Source organism: Cyrtonyx montezumae, unplaced genomic scaffold (assembly GCF_038088225.1).
Source record: "Cyrtonyx montezumae isolate F1298 unplaced genomic scaffold, pur_monq_1.0 scaffold_3, whole genome shotgun sequence".
Lineage (NCBI taxonomy): Eukaryota > Metazoa > Chordata > Aves > Galliformes > Odontophoridae > Cyrtonyx > Cyrtonyx montezumae.
Window position 1 is genome coordinate 19583115 of NW_027072034.1, and position 21168 is coordinate 19604282.

The 21168-nt window shown below is 38.4% G+C and overlaps 1 protein-coding gene across 1 annotated transcript in view; it reads left to right on the top strand.

Moving 5' to 3' along the window:
- The first annotated feature begins 6398 nt into the window (after positions 1–6398).
- GPC5 (glypican 5) overlaps positions 6399–21168 on the top strand; it is a 193852-nt gene continuing 179082 nt past the window's right edge. Inside the window, 3 exon segments of the mRNA XM_065744010.1 lie at positions 6399–6550; positions 6644–6936; positions 16641–16802. Coding sequence (XP_065600082.1) covers positions 6399–6550; positions 6644–6936; positions 16641–16802 — 607 coding nt within the window.

Below are 21168 nucleotides of genomic sequence, written 5' to 3' on the forward strand. Positions count from 1 at the left end.
GAAAAAAATATTTGTTAAACAGAATTTCTTTGCTTCTTGAATATTCCCTTGTTTTTATTGGTGGTGTACATGAAGCTAAATTCTTTCAGGAAAACCTGTTAGAGAGGAAGAAACTTTTTTTCCCCTTTCCTTCGAATGCATTTTCTCATAACTGACATCAGCTGTGGACAGTGCAGGTGTTCTCCTTCCGGAACTGAACTGAAAGCTGAGCTTTTTCCTGAGCTGGAGAGTAATCATGGAAAGGTACCATGTATATCTGGAGTGGCAGAGGTGCAACCTGAAGAACTGAATGGGCAAAAAAAAACCAACCATCCATTAGGGAATGTTTTACAAAGAAGTGATGGGTAATTCAAGCAGTTCTGACGTCACATGTTGGAAAGACGCTGAAGAGAATTGTGTTCCCTAGGATTCTGCTATCAGAATTCTTCATGTGCTCTGAAGGGACATCATTCTGTTTTGCTGATTAATTTACTATTTAATCATTAATTTATTATTTTAATTATTTAAATATTTGAAAATACATTGTTTTTACAGTGATGTGCAAAGTTCTTTATAAGAGGCTTGTGTAAACTTGAACTAGTGCTCAGGAAATACATCTGCTGTATATCTTATCAGGAACACCTTTAATTTAGGTGTCTAATGGAACTGAGAACTGCAAGAACTTTTAAGTTTGTGTCATTAGAGGTAGAACTATAATATTAGGAAGTAAATAACCAGCTTTATTTGATCAAATACAAAGTTTACAGAATTTAATAGGTTGAATGCTAAAATATGTGTTAAGTAAGGAAAGAAACTTGGCTCCAGAACTAACTTTATGCTTTGTATGAACTGCTCTGGGATAGATGCTAGCTAGCTGTTGCCGCGTTTGAACAGTTGGTGGCTCCAGTGCTTTGCAGCTGTTGCAATACGACTCACCAAAACAAGAGATTCACTTCTAGCTGAGTGTATTGAACTAGTTAGAAATCTAAAATCAAAATCACATACCTACTAAATAAACACTCAACTTTAAGCCATTATGTAAAAATCTTTCTTAATAGTTAAATAAGCATGAACTTCAGTCTCCTGTCAGGTTGACGATAATCTAAGAGGCCACCTTGCAAAAAGGCTAAAACCAGCATAGCTGACAAGACTGTGCTGGATTGCACAGGTGAGGCAGATGACAGATATCCTGACCAAAAGGGAGGCTTGTGGAATTGTTTCAAGATCCGTTCCTGGGAAAGATGCAAAGATGATCATGTTTACTATGCAGTCATTCCTTAAATAAAAAAAAGATGTTTGAAATGAAGAGTTTAGTGGGCAGTGGATTTCAACAGAACAGGATTGTAACAACAAAAGAGCAGATGATGATGAGTTGTCATTTTTGGTGACTGCAAGAACTTTTAATAAAAGAAGAACTTAAATATAATGGATAACTTTATATGAAGTAATAGTTCAGAAGTTTTTTCAGCGGTTTATTTATGGGCAGGTTCGGCCCAGTTCCATGACAATTGGTGCAGGGGACCCACAAACCCACGCCCCAGGAAAGGGGAAGGGACAAAGGGAAAAGGGAGATGGGCCTAGAAACAAATCAGCAGCAACGATCTGAGGAGGAAAGCTAATTTACTAAATAGATATCGGAAAGCAAAATAACACAATATAATATAATTGGAATTAAAGCTAATAAATAAAATGAGCAAGAGAGAGTGTCCGATAAACCGAAGGCCTTACACTAATGCTGAAGGCGAGACGGCAGCGAGCACCCACTGCTGAGTCTATCCCAAAGGAAAGAGAGTGTCCCGTGACCGCAGACAGTTTTTATCTTTCCCTCTGAGCGTAAACATGTAAGAACGCAAAGCATCGCAAGGTCCTCTGAGGAATGCAGTTCTTCTTCACTTCTGAGACAGGTATACCCATAACTATTGTTCAATGGAGCTGGAGCATTAACTCTTTAACTCTTAATGCACTACATGATGTTATGATGTGGAATACCAGTACCAAAAATCATAAAACCATGACAAGTTTTGAGAAAGCTTTGGCTTAAAAAAATATTTAGATGGAACTAGAAACTTCCAAGGATGCATATATATATACTTATTTAATGTGTTTTTAGTTTGTTTTTAACTTCTTGGTTCCAGAAAATGTAAATGGAGAAATGGAACATTCCTCCCTGAGGTTTTTATATTCTGGGGAAAATGAAAATGTAGAATTATTTTCTGTCAGGAAACTAGTTCATGTATTTTAACTGACATATTTGTATTATTGCCATCGTGACCTATTGTATGTACTACATATTGCTCTTTTCATTTATGTCTTGTTTCTAATTTGGATTACATTGTTATCTTCATTAATTTTCTGGAGCTTCTTATGGGAAAAGGACTGCCGGAGAAAATCATGAGGAGTGCGACCTTCAGATATGGCTTAGCTCTCACAACTAAAATGAGGCAGATAACTTGAGAAGACTTCGGCCAGTTGTCAGGTTTGGCCTAGTTACTTGGCAAGGGATGAAGGGACCCATGGACCCACCCCCCTTGAAAGGAAGGAGGAAGGGAGAAGGTAGGAAAATGGGTCTGGACAAAGGGTAACAGTGATAATGTCCTAAAGAGAAACTTGATTTACTAATTATAGTAGTGGAATGTGAAATAAAACAATATAATAAAATATGATTGTACTTACCCTCACATTTTTTGTCTTTTAACATAAAAGCGTGTGTGTATATGTATATTATTTATATATATAGATACATATTTTAAAGTCATCTAGGAGTTACACTGGAAGGGAAGACTGGAATCCTTTCACAGGTTATTATTTAGAAGAACCATGGTGACCTGCTAAGCCTACAAAAGCACGTTCCAGTTTTTTGTTTTTGTTTTGTTTTTTGGCCTTGCGATTTCTAAGAAGTGTTCATAAATTCTGCTGAAACTTGAGATTAAGCTTACGTGCCTGCATTGTCTTTACAGTTTTCTGGAACACTAAGTGATTAACAGTAGCCTAACCTCTGAAAGTATTTACATGCTGTAATGTCTAATTCCTGTTTGTACAATGGCTTTGTAAGATCCAAGTAGGTATTTGCTCACGTGTAATAGATTGTTTCCAAGAAATGTATGTTAATGCTATTGGCAAGCTAGGAAATAAATGCAGTTTTCAGAGATCGCCTCCCAGGGTATGCCTTGAGCTAGTCAGCTCACTAGCTGGGCACAATTCCAGCTCATAAAAGACTTTGTTCCTATGTTAGAAGCAAATACAGTTTCTTTGTGTAGCAGTAAATTATGATGTAAGAATTGGTTGTTCCTAAGTAACTCTGTGGATATTATTTATTTATTTAACGGGGAAGACCTGAGTCTATCTCCATGCATTAGTTTCATTTATTTGTTTAATACTAAATGGGGAAGTGTACTAGAACTTAGGAAAAAGTTAACAGACAGCAGAATCATGAAATCTTTTTGTACTGCAGGTGGTTTGTTATCCAAAGCAAACCAGCTTCCACTTGAGGCTTTTTATGTAACTGAGGCATTTATGATTTCCCATACCTGTAACATCAAAAGAGCACCCGTTAACAAGTAGAGGCAGATGGACATCAATCAGCATCATTGCAGTGTGATTTTTATGAAGCTAAGGTTGGAAATTGATTTCTAGTATTGTGAATTTCATAACCTAGTTCATAAAGGATTTGTGTAGTGGTGTAAATTGCTAAATTCACAAGGAGGGCACGTGAGGTAGATAGGGAGTCTCACAGACTTTCAATAGAAAGTTGAGCTCTATTTCATTTATCTGCAGTGTAGGATGTGCTAGCAGCTCAAGATGAAATACTCATCATCAGTAAGATGATATAAAACTCAGTGCAGAATGAAACTTGAGAGCTGTGGAGGATGCTGTAACTTGGATTTTATTTTCTTACTAAGTGTCCTGGGAGACACTTAGTAACCTCTTAATGTATGTATACTCGTGCTGTGACTTACCTGATAAATTATTAGCATACCCCTCATTGAACAGGTTTCCAATCGTAGAATCTCCTTGAGTGTCATTGTTCTGATGAAGTCAAAGTATTGCGAACATACGAACTATGGGAAATTCTCATCTGTAGTCACAATTAAACTTCAGTGTTTTATAATTCACAGAGAAAGGAAGAGTTATTCCCTGTGCCTTATGTGCTTAGAGGAGACCAGAGTAGTTGTTAACCTTTTGCAAATGCTTCAAAGAAGAATACCAACTGAAGTGTGTTTCATATTTGTTTGGTTTTTTTCCTACATTGCTTATGCTAAACTGAAGCAGTGAATATTGAACGTGGATTTTTCACGTTAGGATCAGAATGCACAACAATTCCAATTACATCCACTTACTTTCTAGATAGGCAAGACACAATACCTGCATTTTTAAAACCTTTTCCCTTTAAAGGAAGTATCAGTAATTAAAAAAAAAAAAAAGAAAGAAAAAATAAGAGGGAACTCATCCCCTCCCTGTCCCGCAGCCGACACAGGCACTCCTTAGAAGCCAGATGCACTCGCTCCATGCTGGGCTGCAGAGGGGCAGGCATAGAACTTAGAGATGCATGTGAAGTTTTACTGGCCTCATATAAGTTTATGGGGTCGTTGGTAGCAGAGCAGGATAGTGCTATGAATCCAAATGGTGCACAGCTTTCAGTTCTGGTCTTCTAGCTTAATTATCCCAACCTAACATAAGGGGATTTTTTTTATACTTCCCATAGTAACTGTACAGTATTTCTGCATAAATGGGGAGAGGCGGGGAAGGCTTTTTTTCTTTTAATTCCCTTCTGTTTCTGTAGCTTCAAGAAGATCCATGTGAGTGCTGGGTTCCCCCACTCAGTTCAAAGCAAGAGGACAGTATCAGAACCAAGAAGAGTTTATGAAGAGCATGGATTAGACCAGAAGTAGGTGCCTGAATTTTCCTCAGGCACATAATGTGAATGCAGTACTGAACACAACAGTCTAGTCTTAATAAGAAAAAGTTCCTGAATTGATGTGATGTATGTAAAACTGATAGAACTCACAACTGAGAAAGCCTTGAAGAATAAGTTAAGAAAGCTTAACAGGTGTTTAAACTACTTAGAGATATATGAAACAAAATAGGAGATAGCATGAAAGTACTTCTTCATTTTAGAAGCTGGAGATGGAGGCAGGTCTGCAGTCCTCTGGAAATTAGCATCGTGGGTGGGATGGGAACAGTAAAGGGACTTGCAATCAAAGCTAAATGGCTTGTGTTTGATGTGGCAAAAAGGATGTGAGAAAAGCAGTTGCAAGTAAAGCAAGGAAAATAATTTTTGTAGCAGCTCTCTAAAGGGATACAGGGAGGATAGCACAGCCAAATGAAGGGTTTTCAGTACTTGCAAGGTGACAGTCGGAAGAAGAATGTTAGCTATGTACCTAAGTAGTAAGTAGTAAAGTTAGTGCTATATATCAAGAGAAAAGAAGGATATAGGAGATGGAAATATGATTTCTTACCAGTCACCTTGCATTTCCCTTTACCTGTAGGTCTAGAGGATAGAGGTTTGAACAAGTCATTACCAAGAGGAGATGTGATAAAATGCCAGTTTGCTTTAAATCCATGGACTTTGAGATCATCTGTTGCTGTTGGCAAACTTTTGTGAAGTTCAAGAAACTCACTTTTTTTTTTAAAGAATATTTGTCTGCATTTCTTATCCTGCAAGACTTTTCCCCTCTGCTCTAATATATATATATATATTTAATATATTTATTGTGAATGCTGAGTGTATTAGATGTATTGTATTGTATTAGATGATGAGGAATCCCTTTGTGGTTCCCAGAATTTCCTCTTCCATGTTAAAGTTGCCAACTAAAATCCTACACTTTCTGCCTCCCACATCCAATTTGTTCTCCCCAGTGATATTCTTCAGTATTCAAAAGTGTTCTCTTTAAGATCAAATGTTTTACTGTGTGGCAAGGGATTTCCTGTCTACTAACAGCTTCCAGACAAGGTATTGAATTGCTAATTATTTCTATTTTAGTTGAAACAACATCTTTTTATTTGATGTTCTTTTTTCACTCTTTTTCATCACGAGGAGCCCCAAATCTCTTTTGCTGTAGTTTGCTTTATCAAAAGATTGTAACCTGTCCACTCTGTTCAGCCTTTACATATTACGTATGTTATAAATATATTATGGTTCTGTTTATCAAAATGTGTAAGGAGTGTAGAACAAATTCTATTAAAGGACATTTCAAATATTGTAAATTGGAATTTACTGGTAGAAGGAGATTGTCAGGTGTGTTTGTGCAGATGATTGAGAGAAAATAAATAGTAGCTCTCTCTCCACAGGTAATGAATTAAGCTGTCATTCAGTAGACTGGATGTTAATATAATGCCTTATTGTCTTGCTCAGCAGTGAAGCAGTTGAATTCTAATGCAGGTTTTAATAACTGATGTGCTATTTTTTTACGCTTGTTCACATGGGTGCTCGAAATAATTCACACGTTCCTCACGGGTTTGCAGACTTGTGTTTAAATTGCTGCCAGGGATACAGGATTGGAGTGAAAGCTGGGACAGACTCGCGCTGCACGGCCAGTTTGCAATCCTCTAAGAAAAACTTCCATCTGTGCCGGTGAGCACGGAGAGGGTTCCTAATTCAAGTACCAAGGACACTACCCCAAAGGTAACGAGGCGGCTCCGCATCCCTCCCCGCACGCCTTGGCAGGCAGTGCCCTTCCGTCGCCGGGGCCACTCCTCGCACGGGGAGGGCTCCGCCCGCAGAGGGCGGCGGGCGGTTCAGGCTAGCGGAGAGCTGCCTGCTGGCTGCGCGGGGCTCTGGGGCTCCTGAGCCGCCCTCTCTGGGCGGACCGGCGGGCACGGGTGCCCGGAGCCTCTGCGTCCTGCCGCTGCTCGTCCCCGCGGCCAGCCCCGCTCCCCGGGATGGGGAACCGCGGAGCTGCGTGGCCGCCCGGAAAGTTTTCGGCTCCCGCAGGGGCGCCCCGGAGTTCCCGCGGGCAGGTGAGGGGAGCGCGGCGCGGCGGCGGAGAGCTCTGAGTCCGGCTTCGGCCGCCGGACGGGGCTGGGAGAGCCCTAATGGTCCGAGAGGATTGGCACGGCTGCAGCCGGTAGATGGGCACGTTTTATTGCACGTTATCTAGATGAAATGCCTAGCGACGTAACGTCTGAAATAATGGAAATTTGATTACACTGTAGCGTTGTGTAGAGAAACTTTTAAAGTGGAAGTCATGAATGTAGTGAGAAGTACCTTCCTGGATTTCTGTGGTTATTTATTTCTTTATTTCTTCCCCACCCTGCTGAGTATCAGTTGATTTCAGTCGTAGTACGCAAAGGGCAGCGTATGGATGTTTTTCTGGTTGGGGACAAAGACAGAAAATATTTTTATTTCTAAGTGCATAATTAGATAATAATATCTCTATATGTAAAATCCATTCATGTTTTGATGTGGATTAACGTGAATCAGTGCTTTCCTGGTGGAAACTGACTTCTGTATGCAGCAAGAGTTGAATTAACATCCCCCTTACTTAAAAATATCAATTATTTCTTTTAAAATAATCCGTGTAGTTTTTATTAATTCTGCAAACAGAGATTAGTTATGATGTATCAGTTCCTACAGAAATCACTTCAAAATAGAGCTTTTGAGAGACTGGTTTGTAAACTGTAATGTTTTACTAAGTTTAGGATTATCTATTATGCTTATTATTGTGGTACTGTAGTTAGGTCAGCAATACATGTAACAGTGTCCAAGGCCTTATTATGATATATATAGCTAAAAATTTTATCATAACCTTCACCAAAAAGAAAACAAATGATTCTGTTGCAAAGCCTGCTTGGACAGATACTGTGCAACTGCAGATATTTTATTTGAAAAGAAAAACACAAGCCAAAAAAGAAAAGAAAAGAAACAAAAAAACCCAACAACAACTGAATTGAAGCCCCATCAGTGATATCAACGTTTGGTGCTCACTGCATGTATGAGTGACATCAGTATGAACGATACATTGATTGTAGCTGTGTTCTCCTCTGTCCATAGTCTGGTGTAACCACTGTACTTTTGTCATCGTCATTTATTTTGGTGCCATACATTCACTTGCTTCCTGAGAGTAAGGAGGAAATGTCACCTCAAGAGAAAATAACTGTAGTAGTTATTTATGTATGTAGGTCATTCCAAAAGTAATGCCTCCTATTTATTGCAATGGAAACTACAACAAAGAGCACAATAACACTATTCGGTAGAGCAAATTGTGAGCTACAAAACACTATTTTTCAACATAGTCATCTTCATTAGCTGTGCATTTTCACCAGTGATGGGCAAGAGCCTGCATCCTGCGCTTGTAAAATTCGTCACCAATGGAGGTGACCCACTGTCACTGCTGAAATGCACCACTCACCTCTCTCTGTACTCACATGCACTGTTCGATCTCCATGAAAGTTCAGAAGCATTGATGGATGATGCTGGGTGCCGTGTTTTTGACATGGAGGAATTCAGTGATACCCCTTTGCTCCATATGCTCTTCCATGCCAGATGCCGTTCTGTCAGTCTGCCCCTCTGCTGCTGTCTGTCACACAGCAACAACATGTAACGGGATATTGGTGGGAAGGTTCAGTCTTTGCTGCCATACCACCACCAGCTGCCCTTGTACATAATTATTTATGTAGGTGTTGACTTGTGAAAATAGGTGTTAGAGCTGCCTTCAGGAGTGTCAGTTTGGTTGTTTGCTTCTGGTACTGTTTGAGGTTCACTGAAGCCTCTGGGAGGTCTTGGCAGGACTGTTAGCTGCCATCTTCTGGGTTGCTTCCTGGAGTGGTAGTGGATATCGAGTAGGAACCCTCAGTCCCACACATTTTGGAGGTGGACAGTGTCAGGGGGTGGCTGGAGCATCTAATAGTTCCCAGAGCTCTTCAGCTGTTTGAGTGTTAGATGGCAACTTGACAGTGATCAGATTGGCAGGCTTTTCTTTGCACCAAAAAGCTCAGTTTGATGATTAATTGAAAAAAATAAAATTCCCTAGAACTGTAGAGTCAGTCCCATTTTTTTCCCAAACTCTGAGCAGATTATTTTAATTGTAGGAACCAAGCTAGACTTATTTTCAGCAATCTTTTGGAGATCATTTATGATGTTGTAAGAACAAAAAACTTAATTAAAAGGATGAAGATGTTCATTGGTATGAATTTTATTGCAACAACTTTTTGGGACCAGTTGTACATACAGAATTGATTGGAGGTTAAATCAAGAATCTGTGTGTGCTTCTGCTATTTGTTGAACACCACCAGATCTCCAGAAAAGGATTTAAACAGAGACAGGAAGTGGATTACACAGTGGTACCAGTTGTTGAAGTCCATTTTATCACATCTGTGTTTTGTAAGGATTGTTGTCTGTATTGTTCTTACGTGTGTGAGCGTCTTACTTGTGTTGGCTCCTGCGTGCATTTAGCATTTCACTCCTGGCTCCACAGAATGTAAGAAGAATCTTGCTAGGGTGCCTGCCAGTAGGAAGGGGATCTTGTAGGGTGCTAGAAAAGAGCCAAACCTGTACCAGTGCTGCCTGCAGTGTCCTTGGAAAGCTACATGTAGGATGCATCTTCTTTAGAAACGCATTAAGAGACTTTCTGGAGCCATCTAAATAGAGACATAAAAAATAAGTCAGCAGGGTGGACAGTCAGGGTCATGTGCTTGAGTTTGATCCTTAGCTCTTTTATTTAGCAATGCTGAAGTATTTTACACCAATTTTAATGGCGATGATTAATGTGGAGTGGTGGCTGTAATAAAGATTAGATTACAAATAGATATTAAAGGGTGAACATGAGAAAGTCGCATGCATGATGCAGGTTGCAAATCTGTTTTGCAATAAACCACTTGTTTGAACTACTGCTTCCAGGCAGTGGCATTTCAGTGCTGTCTCTTAAGAGACTGTTTATCGTGACAATCCTGGGTCTGTTTTGGGATTTTTCAGTCTCTGGATTTCATCTCGTGAAAGTATTTGCAGACAGGCAGAAATTTACCCTGTCTGGTACTTTCTCTTCCTGGCCATTAGCATCCTCATCCTTCTAGCTCTTGTTTATCCCAAGTTACTGAAAATATGGATTTGTAGGACTGAGGCTATGAATCTGAAATCAGTTCCAGATCTTCTGGAAATAGGTAGAATTATTCATCTGGATTATTATATTTTATTCATGCTGAGCTCTTTTCCACACTCATCTAGATTGTTTCCAGTTATAAAACCTTTCCTAGACTCTTAACCGTATATTTTAATGTATATTTATTATTGGCTAAATTATTTCACTTTTCTCTCTCCTTTGGTTTTGGGTAAAATGCAGCACCGAACAAGAGCCACTGTTCCTACGGTTAGAAAACTTTCTAACCATATTTCAGAATACTTGGCAATTGACAGAATGGTTCTTGTCTAGGACAGTAAGATTTTTCCGTGTATAAGTATGTGTTTTTCATTACAGGTTGTTCTGAAATAGAACTACCTGATTCATTTGGTGGTGTACTCTCCTGAAATGCTGTCCCGTACGCTGTTGCTTGTTCTGTAGTGTTTTAATGGAATAATTACAAAACTCCTCTGTGGACTTTGAGCAACCACTCCATTTGTAGTCGGTTGGGTTCTTTCCTATGTTGTGTTCAGTTACTTTTTCTTGACCACTGAAAGCAGCTGTATTTAATGAGCTGGAACGGATTTAGGTCAATAAAACGTACTTTGTATGTGTGTGATTAGCAGTCTTAAAGTAAAAACAAAAGTTCCCTTAGGGCTGGGAATGATATTCGTGTTAAAAATACACTATTTAAAACATGAAGAAGAGAATATTGAAGAACCAACTAAAACTGTAAACAAATATTCACTATTGTTTTAGAGTTTTGCTAAAAGTCTGAACGTCTTCTTGAAGCTACACGAGCGTCTGTAACAAGCTTAGATAAAAGTTCATGTTAGTTTCTGTGTTACAAGAGACAAAGTGACGGAAAGCCTGAAAGCTAAGCAGTGTCAAACATTTAATTAAAATACGGAGGGCAATTTGGCTAATATACTTAACTTTTAAGTTATTTAATTTTAGTACGAGGCAAGCATTATGCATATGTGCCTATATGCACAAAGAACTGCATGTGAGCTCATGCTGTATATATTAATTGTCAATGATTAAAATGTAATTATAGCCGAGTCTATACTAAGTATATTGGGAAGGTGGCACAAAGGTTTTGTGCCATGTCAGCTTTTCTTAACCTTGTATGAAAGAAGAATTCATTACTTCTAAGAAATAAAATAGCTGTTTACTTCTGAGGGGTACTCTTGTCACTCATTAAGAGAAGGACCCTGGCAAGGTAGGGAAGACTAGGACCAGGCTGGGGTGACTGCTGGGGAACCAACTGCAAATCCACAACAGCCCCACTGGGTGTGCAGAGGTACAGTGCTGGTAGTGTCTAGAGTGCTGAGGGTCTGGACAGGCTTCCACAGGGTGACAGCGCTCTGGGCAACTTGTTTTGATGTGAACTATGACATCATGTCCCTCTACTGCATATACTGGGGTGCCGCCAGAGCCTTGCCCATCCTAAATTGCTCCTGGACTCTGAGCGTGTTTGTGAGGCTTGGAGGCTTTAGTGAGGCTTTGCTTGGGTTGTGCTGCGCGGCTGAAGGCAGCTGTTCTCAGCCCATCTCCACGGCATTGCCTGTGTTTTCCCAACCTTCACTGGCACAGGCAGGCAGGCTCCTCAGGGCGTGCTTCAGTCAGCAGAGGGGAGAGGTGTGGGGACGTATACCTGAGGGGGCTGCAGGGTGCTGAGGTTTGAGTTGTTGCCAGGGCCATAGCCGCAGCCTGGCCCTGTACTGGTGGGGAGCATGAAGCGGACCAGCAGCAGGGCCGGGAGGTTTCCTGCTGAGGGAATGATGCATTGCTGCTTTAATAGAACAGCAGCAACAAAACACCACCACAATTATTTCAGAATCACAGAATGTCAGGGACTGAAAAGGACCTCCAAAGATCATCTAGTTCAGTCCTCCTGCTGGAGTGGGAACATCTAGATTAGGTCATCCAGAAACGCATTCAGGTGGATTTCAAACGCCTCCAGAGAAGGAGACCCCACAACCTCCATGGACAGCCCATTCCAGTGTTCTGTTGCCCTTACTGTGCAGAAGTTTTGCCTCGTATTTAAGTGGAAACTCCTGTGCTCCAGCTTGCCCCCATTACCCCTTGTCCTGTCATTCAGTGTCACAGAGAGGAACCTGACTCCATCCTCCTGACACTTAGCTTTTATGTATTTATAAGCATTAATGAGGTCACCTCAGTGTCCTCCGAGCTAAAGAGACTCAGCTCCCTCAGTCTTTCCTCATCAGGGACATTCTCCACTCCCTTAATCATGGCTCTGTGCTGGACTCTCTCAAGCAGTTCCCTGTCTTTCTTGAACTGAAGGGCCCAGATCTGGTCACAAGACTCCAGATGTGGTCGCATCAGGGCAAAGTAGAAGTGGAAGAGAACCTCTCTCAAACTACTACCTCAACCCTTATAATGCACCCCAGGATGCTACTGGCCTTCTTTGGCAGGACCCCCAGGTCCCTTTTCCCTGCACTGCTCTCCAACAAGTCTGTCCCCTACCTATACTGGTACCTGGGCTTGTTCTTGCCCAGATGCAAGACTCTACACTTGCCCTTGTTGTATTTCATTAAATTTCTCCCTGCCCAACTCTCCTGCCTGTCTAGGTCCTGCTGAGACCTTGTGGCGTGTCAGCCACTCCACCCAGTTTTGTGTCATCAGCATACTTGCTGGCAGTGCACTCTATTCCCTCATCCAAGTTGTTGATGAATGTATGAAATAGTACTTGTCCCATTACTGATCCTTCACTCTACTAGATACTGTCTAAATGCAGCAACTGAGCTTGGGGAGCAATTGTTGCTTGTGAACTATCACACCAATCTGATTAAATTGGACCAGGGAATGTTTGTAGTCTTCAAGCATGGAATGGATTACTTTGCAATATTAGAGTTGTCATTCTCAGTTGAGACAATGCAATTTTTCATGTCTATTTCAAACCCAAGCACTCAGGTATGAGAACATAACCAGTGAAGTGGAACTTGATTTAAAAATGTGCTTCAAAACTGTTATCAAGCACACAGACCACTGAACTGTTGCAGTGCAGTTCTATTTTTTAGTCAGTATTGAAAGAAGTTTTCACCAAAACATCATAATCAGGAATTGAGTACGGAAATTTTAAAACTGAGTTTAAAGGCTTTCTTCTTTCATTGAAAATATTTATTGACTGGCTTGGGAAATTTTTGTGCTGTTAGAGCGTGACTCTATTATTTGAAGTTTCTGTATTTATTTATTCGTATTTGTTTAAAGAATATATCATTGAATACAATTTTATTATGGAATGATGTTATGAAATATAACCTATATAATTGATTTATTTGTTCTAACATAAATTTTCTTTCAAGGTCAGTTAAATTATATTATAATATTAAATGCTCGTCATTTTTGGAGGGGAATCAGAAATCTCTGTGACAACTGTCCTTTTGATATCATATGTTCAAAACATTTATTTGCCAGAGATATGAGCTAAAGCTTGGTTATTTATTAAGTAATTTGTGGCAAATTAATTTGGGTAACCTTTGCTTTTAAGGAGTAAATCAAGTATTTGCTGGCAAATGAATTTTTCTTGTGATAATAAAATTATATTGGATCACTGATTATTCGCACTTGCTAATTAGCTAATTGCTCTCCATACTGAACCTCCACAACTAGCTTTCTAGACAAATCTACTGGGGTGTGGGGAAAACAACCCCCCAGCAGCCTGAATATGAGCTATCATTTGGTTTTTGGTCCAAATGTCTGTCCTTCTGTTTAGGAACGTCAACACTGTCAATGTATTCTCCTTTTCTTATGGCTTACTAAGTAAAATATAGCTTACCATTTTTTGTCAGATCTATTATGTAAATGGTATAATCTATTTTTATTGTTATTTATTTCTTTTTATAACTTACAAAAATTCAGAAAATTATTATTTTTAAAAAATTATTACTTTCCAAACACCGTCTTTATCTTCACACAATCTTAACGTTAGGGAAAATAGCTGTACTCAATCCTTTATATAACATACAAAGGAGTTTAAACTGACTTGTCATCATGGAGAATCTGAGGAAGGAAATGCCACATTTAGATTTTTTTTCTTATAAACATAAGTAGTCATCTTACTTCTTAAGCTGTGAAGCAGCTTAAACAGAAATGTTAGCAATATGAATTAATGTGGAGAAAAGTCTGAAAGGCCATTACATCATTATAGCAAATGATCATTGTTCCTTATAAAGGAATGGTTGTGAAAGAATGGTTCACTCTCTTTAGATGATATTAAAATATACTGATTTTCTGAAATGAACTGTACCAAGTAGAGTATGTGAAATAAATTCTGTGATTGCTCTTTCATTTCTGTGGCATTCCTTTTTTTTTTTTTTTTAATTGTGGACTACAAATAGAATTGAGCTAAAACACTGTGATAAATGTGGTTTCAGATGAAGGTCAGAAAGAAGAAAAATTGGTTCTCTTCAAAAAGCTTAGATCCTAAAGGCTTTATTAAATGAATTTATAGCCTAAAGGAGGACATGCTGTTTGATGTTCTAAGTTCTCAAGAATGGGCTTCAGGGAAAAAGCATGGTATCTCTATATTTAACAGTCACCATCTTCAGTCAATGCTAGAATCTAAATCTTCACTTCATTAACAACTACACTGAAGTGTGTAGGAGTCTGAATTGTGCAAGGAGAGAGAGGAGGTAAACCACCTTTATGAATTTTGTATGGCAGGACCCTGTAGTTCTGTTCAACTACTGCCTGGTGTCTGCTGCAGCTCCCTTGTACTGCTTGTGTCTAAATCTTCCTACCTCTGCATCAGAGAGAGAAGTCAGAAATATGTCCAGAGCCCAAGGCGGTAATTATTTAATAGAACTCATACTCCTAAAGCAACCACGAGTGATGTTTTCATGGGATCCTACTGGTGTGGCACTGACAAGGCTAAAATTTGGGAATTCTCTCTATGAATGCGCTCTGATTACTGTGAATTGCCCTTTTGCATACAACTCAAAGCAAGAAAAAGCAGCAGGAAGACCACAAGTTCATGAATTATCAGCTTCAGGTGAGCACTGTATGCTTTGAAGGGTTGCTCCATTAGCTGGATTTTCAGTTGTGTTGTCTTTCTTGCCTTCTGACTATTGCCATCCTTTCACGTAAGGATCAGCAAGCCAAAACTTATACTCTGGCTCTTCAATCATGGTTGAAACAATTTAGCTTACAGCAAATCTTCCATAGGTGAGTTTATTCCATGCTCCCCAACCGACACACAGGAAAAAAAAAAAAAAAACCAGGAAAAAAAGAACAGAACAAAACCATCACAAGAAGATATTCACAGGTGTTTTGAATGAAAAGAAAAAAGCAGAATACATTTTCCATGCTTCATTCATTTGGATGAACTTTAAACCAGGAATTTAACAAACTTTTCTTCTTGAATTAAGTAACCAGAGGCATATGTTTTATATATTTTTTATCACTGTTGAACTTCATGATGTTCTTCTCTGCTCATAATCTTCAGCCTGTTGAGTTCTCTGTGAATGACAGCACAGTCCTCTGGTGTATCTGCCATTCCACCCAGTTTGGTATCATCAGCATACTCTGCTCAGTAGCTTAATTTTTCTGCCTGAGACTTTCAGAACATGCTATTTAAAACAATGTATGTAAGATAACTAATGTAATATGAAGAGTACAAACCATGTAAGGTTTCCTTTTTTCCCATAACTGTATTCATAATATAGAATATAGAATAATTTATCAGAGAAACTGGAAAAATAGTAGAAGAATTAATTTAAATTAGTGTTATAATTTGTAGATTTAGTGGCAGGGAAATAAAATGTTAACTTCAAAAAGATGGTATAATAGCTGGAAGTATGTATAAAGGCAAGGGAGACAGATATTTCACTTTGGAATTTCTTGCTTTTTTAATTCCTCCACAACCATAAATTCATATTTGAGTCCTCAGAGGACAGAAAAGATGTTTTTTACTATACAGTAAGAAATAAAGTACTGAATTACCCCCTCTTGAATTTCAGTGTGCCAAAAATGTGAAAAGAAGTTCATTTCTATGACTTTTTCCCATCCTGTTAGTGAAATAGTAAATTGTCACGTCAAGTACATGGGGAATGCTAGACAATAGAGAAAGAAACAGTAAAAGAGGTTAGACTGGTATTGATGACTGCTCCATATGAAAGTTAGTATGAGTGTGTTTATTATGTACCTATCAGGAATGGGCTTTCCACTGTTCTGTTTGTAATATTTTGTAGTAGTTAGTTCTTTTCAGCCCAAGAAGAATGAGAATGCCAATATGGGCTAGGTCATACGAGCTAGCAAGCTGGTATTCCAAGTAATGTACTATGCATATCCTTTGCATTTTATCAACACTACTTAGCAATCATCACAGCTGGAATAAGATTACAGTGTCAAGGTAATGGTATTTCATGACACTAATTAACTGTAATAAGTGTTCTCTTCCTGCAGAATTTTAGTTAATTCTGCCATCTAAATTTGTTTAAGAGTACTAAATTTCCTCAAAACTTTGGACATTTCTATTAAATTTATATACTGATGCTAAAAAAACAAACAACAAAAAAAACACTTCTTTTTGTGTATTGTGAACTTCTATTACATAGTAATTTCCGTAATTGTTTCTTTATTTAGGTGTTGATCTCCAAATCTGTACTTCTAAAAATCCAACATGCTGTACCAGAAAGATGGAGGAAAGATATCAGACTGCAGCAAAGCAAGATATACAGCAAGTGCTTCAAACATCTAGTGCTATGTTACAATTTTTAATATTTCATAATGCAGCTGCTTTTCAAGGTAAGGCTTTCTTTTATTTTCAAACTTGTTCATTTTCATTTTAGTTGTTCAAGTTACTGTTAATTTTTAGTTCTAATGGAAATACGTGTTTTGTTTTTGAGATACATTTCTGGGATCAAATTTTGTTCAAGTTATGTAGACTTGAATTTCTAAATTTTTTTTTGAGTTGCTAAAAATAATAATAAAAAAATGAGGGTTAAATCTCAGGTGTTCCAACACACAACAGGAACCTATCTGGAAAATTAGGAATTGTTTGGGCTGTTGGTGGAATTGTGCTTAGGCAATTTCTCTGCACACCACTCAGTTTTCTCTGGATTTGTAAGGCATCAATTAATACAGAAATTGGTCAGGAGCTAGGAAGATGTGAGAAATACTGGCAGTGTATGGTTTTATGGGATGGAAAAGGATATAGAGTTCACATGTTGGGGACAATGTTCTACAGTCTTGTCATTTTTTATTGTTTACTTATTATTATTGTAAAAGTACAATAATTATTACAATAATTACTGCAATAATAAGTACAATTATTATTAATGTGTACTTCTGACCACTTGGATGAGCAGGATAAGATGTTAACTTTATACAAGTTTAGGAAATTTTCCTTCTGGTGACTTGTACAATGCGTTAGTAGATGAAATTTACTTCCATGGCCTTTGAAGCTTTGCTATTTAGTCTGGCTAATACAGCTGTCCATGGGCATCATGTTCAGGACATCGCTGGTAAAATGTACAAAGTAAGCATTCATTTTCTGTTTTCTGCCTCCATTCTTCCTCCCAACTGCTGAATATTAGACAATTTATTTATTTATTTTTTCCCACCATGATATGCTGTATTGGATCCAGGGCTGTAGACTTTGTAGAACTCAGGAACCAACTGTACTTGCCTTAAATGAGGGCTGTGCTCTCAACTGTGAATTTTTAACACCTACTCCTTTCCTGCAACCCTAGGAGAAGAAAAATCAGAAACAAAAAAAGCCCTCAATATCTAGGTGATTTACTTGTGCAATCCCAAAATTTCTCAGTCTTGACACAAGTTGGATTTGAGTGAAATCCAAGTGAAGTTGAAGTGAAATCAGGACCTAGGAACTGCATTTCTGTTGCTTTTACATCCTGAGAGGTTCAATATGTTGTGTACTTTCAGTGTTTGTGTGGAATGTATTCCTACGTCTGTAGGTTTCTCCTTGAAAGACTGGAGTGACTGGAGTATGCATACCTTAAAGGGGAAATTATTGTTTCCTTCATGTATAATCTTGGCAACTGTCCAGAATTTGGATTCTGGGGTCTTCTTAGCTTATAAAAATTTTAATTAAATTATCTGCAAGTTCAGAAAGGCACTATAATCACTGATTTAGAGGCTACAAAGGAATGTGTGCATTTTTATACTTTCTTAGTAATACCATTTTATGGTATAGAAAGGAACTGAAAAAGAATAAGTGATTATTCATCTTCCCAACAAAGGGATGGTTTGAAAGCTTCCTAAGGATTATATTCTTTCATCTTTTGGTGAAACACATATGAGTAGCATTTGTTGCAGGAACCCAGGCTATCCTTGGGTTGCTTATGAATGTGGCAGCCTTTCACCAAAATAGTAGACTTGACAAATACACCTGTGTACAAAAGAAGGTAATAAATGGTATTGTTCACTATGGCATTTTCTGGCTATTTACTACTACAGAGGAGAGCTCTACTGCATTTGTGATGTTAGCTCCGGAGTGTTGAATCACAATGACTTAATGCACTTTAGCAGCAGGGTCTGTGGTGACAGAACAAGGGGAGATGGCTTCATGCTTAAAGAGGGTAGATTTAAGTTAAATGTAAGGAAATAGTCTTTTACAATGAGGGTGGTGAGACTCTGGAACTGGTTGCTCAGGAAAATGGTGGATGCCCCATTTCTGGAGACATACAAGGTCAGTCTAGAGGAGGCTCTGAGCAACCTGATGTAGCTGTGGATGACCCTGTTCATTGATGAGGAGTTGGACTAGATGAACTTTAAAGGTCCCTTCCAACTCGAAGGATTCTATAATTCTTGTAAAACTAAATGTGCTCTGGCACTGATTCAGTTGTTTTCCATTTGTAAAGTTTTCTGAAGAATGATTTGGAGGTAAGAAAGCTCTTTCAGTGGGAACTGTCTTGCTTGAGGTTTCATGATACATTGCACTGTAGGTAATTTGCAATGCAAAGAGCTGCTTTGAAGTTCCAACAGTTTTCTCCTTCTTAGCTCTGTAATCTTTTGTATCTTAAGTATGATATAAATAAGCTAAGACCCAAGTATGTGTGAATTGCATCTTCCAATGAAGCTAAATGAAACTGACTGCATTAAAAGAAAGTGGATAGGCTGAGATTCAATTTTCACTTGGTTGTTGTATTGACAGATGAAAGTCTCAAAAATATGTTTGCAGGAGTTATGTACATTGTTCTGTTATCCTGTAGACTTAACCCATGGCCATGGTGGTGTTACCTTATGGGCTGAGGAAAAGAATCTTAGAATGACAGAATTATTTGGGTTGGAGGGGGCCTTAAAGATCATCTAATTCCAGCCCCCTGTCATGGGTAGGATTGCCATCCAGTAGATCAGGCTGCTTAGGGCCCCATCCAGCCTGGCCTTGAACACCTCCAGGGATGGTGCATTCACAGCTTCTTTGGGCAGCCTGTGCCAGTGCCTCAGCACTCTTTATGTTGAGTAGATTATTTTTCCTAATATCTAATCATTTCTTCCTTATTTTACTTTAAAACCATTGCTTCTTATTCTGCCACTGTGCTCCCTGATAAAGAGTCCTCCATCTTTCCTGTAGATCCTCTTTATGTACTCAAAGGCTTTGCACGAGTCCTTGTAGATATCATCATTTGTTGTTCTTTTTTTTGTTCTCCAACATGTAACCTCAATGTAGTAGGCCACCAAATTTCACAGAAATGATTTGGCTTAGTGAAGTCATGTTGGCTGTCACCGACCAACTTAGTTTTTGAAGAGAATTAGAGTAGCTTTCAGGTTGATCTCAGCATAATCTTTTCAGGCACAGAGGTGAGACTGGCTGGCCTGTAGTTCCTCAGGTCATCTTTTTTTCGTCTTTTAAAAAATTGAAGTTATGTTTCCTCTTTTCAAGTCAGTGAGAACTTCCCTGGACTGCTGTGAATTTTCAAGGAAAAGGAGGTAGGGAATGTTAATAAAGGGAACAAATGTAATACCCACTATTTGATCTAGGGAGCAAAGCTGTTACAGAAATCTTAACAGCTTCAGAAATCATCTCTTAAGATGGTATTCTGATTCCTTTATGATACAAAATCAGGACAAGCAGTGTGTTAATGAACTTAGAATTGGACCCAGTATTTCTATATACACATAAAGCTCAGCACTGTAGGGCTATTGTTAAGTGCAGAAATCTGGAGATTTAGATTAATACTTAAAATTTCAACATTAATCCTTTGTTTTATTTCTAAAGGCATTTCTGGGGTTTATAAACACAGGGATTTATTTTGTTTCTGTAATAAACTTTTTTACCACCTCAGTATGTTCTTAAATTACACTTGCTTAGTGTGCACTTGTGCTTGTGGAGTCTTGTTTCAGGCTGTGATTTCTTACAATCACTTAACTGTTTTTCTGAATTATGGTAATACCTGAGTTAAAGTTAAGCTGATTCAGGTACACTAGAAGTTAACACAGTCCTGTCATTGCGGAAATCATCTGAAATTTCTGACTCAAAATTCTGGGTAAATACTAAGATTTTGTCAAAATCGTATTTTTTGTTAGTACCTAGATAGCTACTACTTTGGTTTATGTCTGCATAACAAAATGATCATTATAGACATGCTAATCTAGAATTTTTATACTTGATATAGTGCTTATACATGGTAAAAAAGAGCTGCAAATCACAAAAACATTGTTTCCCTTGGAGCCAGGACTATACAAGCTTGCGTTTTCACATAGCTGTAGATGTTTGCTTCTTGCCTGTTCTAAAAATCTTGTGAAGCTGATTTCATGGTGAAATATAGAAGTTTATAAAAAGAGAGAACTCCAAGAGAACATAACAGTATAAAGTTGGTAGTTCAGAACTAACATTTAGTGTTGTTTCAAATACACCATTTTCTGTAGCCTTTTAGATTTTCAGGATTTTGAAATCCAAGTGAAAAACCTGGTGTTCTGTAAGACCAAATACAGGGGGCTAATCTCATTGGGAAGAAATAGTGGAAGAAATACCAGGATTAGGGGTATTTTTCTACAGAAATTTTCTATAGGAAGAGTTCTTGGAATAATAATTGATCAAAAGCTGACAGAAATCAGCAGTCTCATGCTGTTGTTTAAAAGGTAACTGTAATCTTAGGATTCTTAAACAGAAAGAAAACAGATAAGATTTGTGAACAGAAGCTTTTCT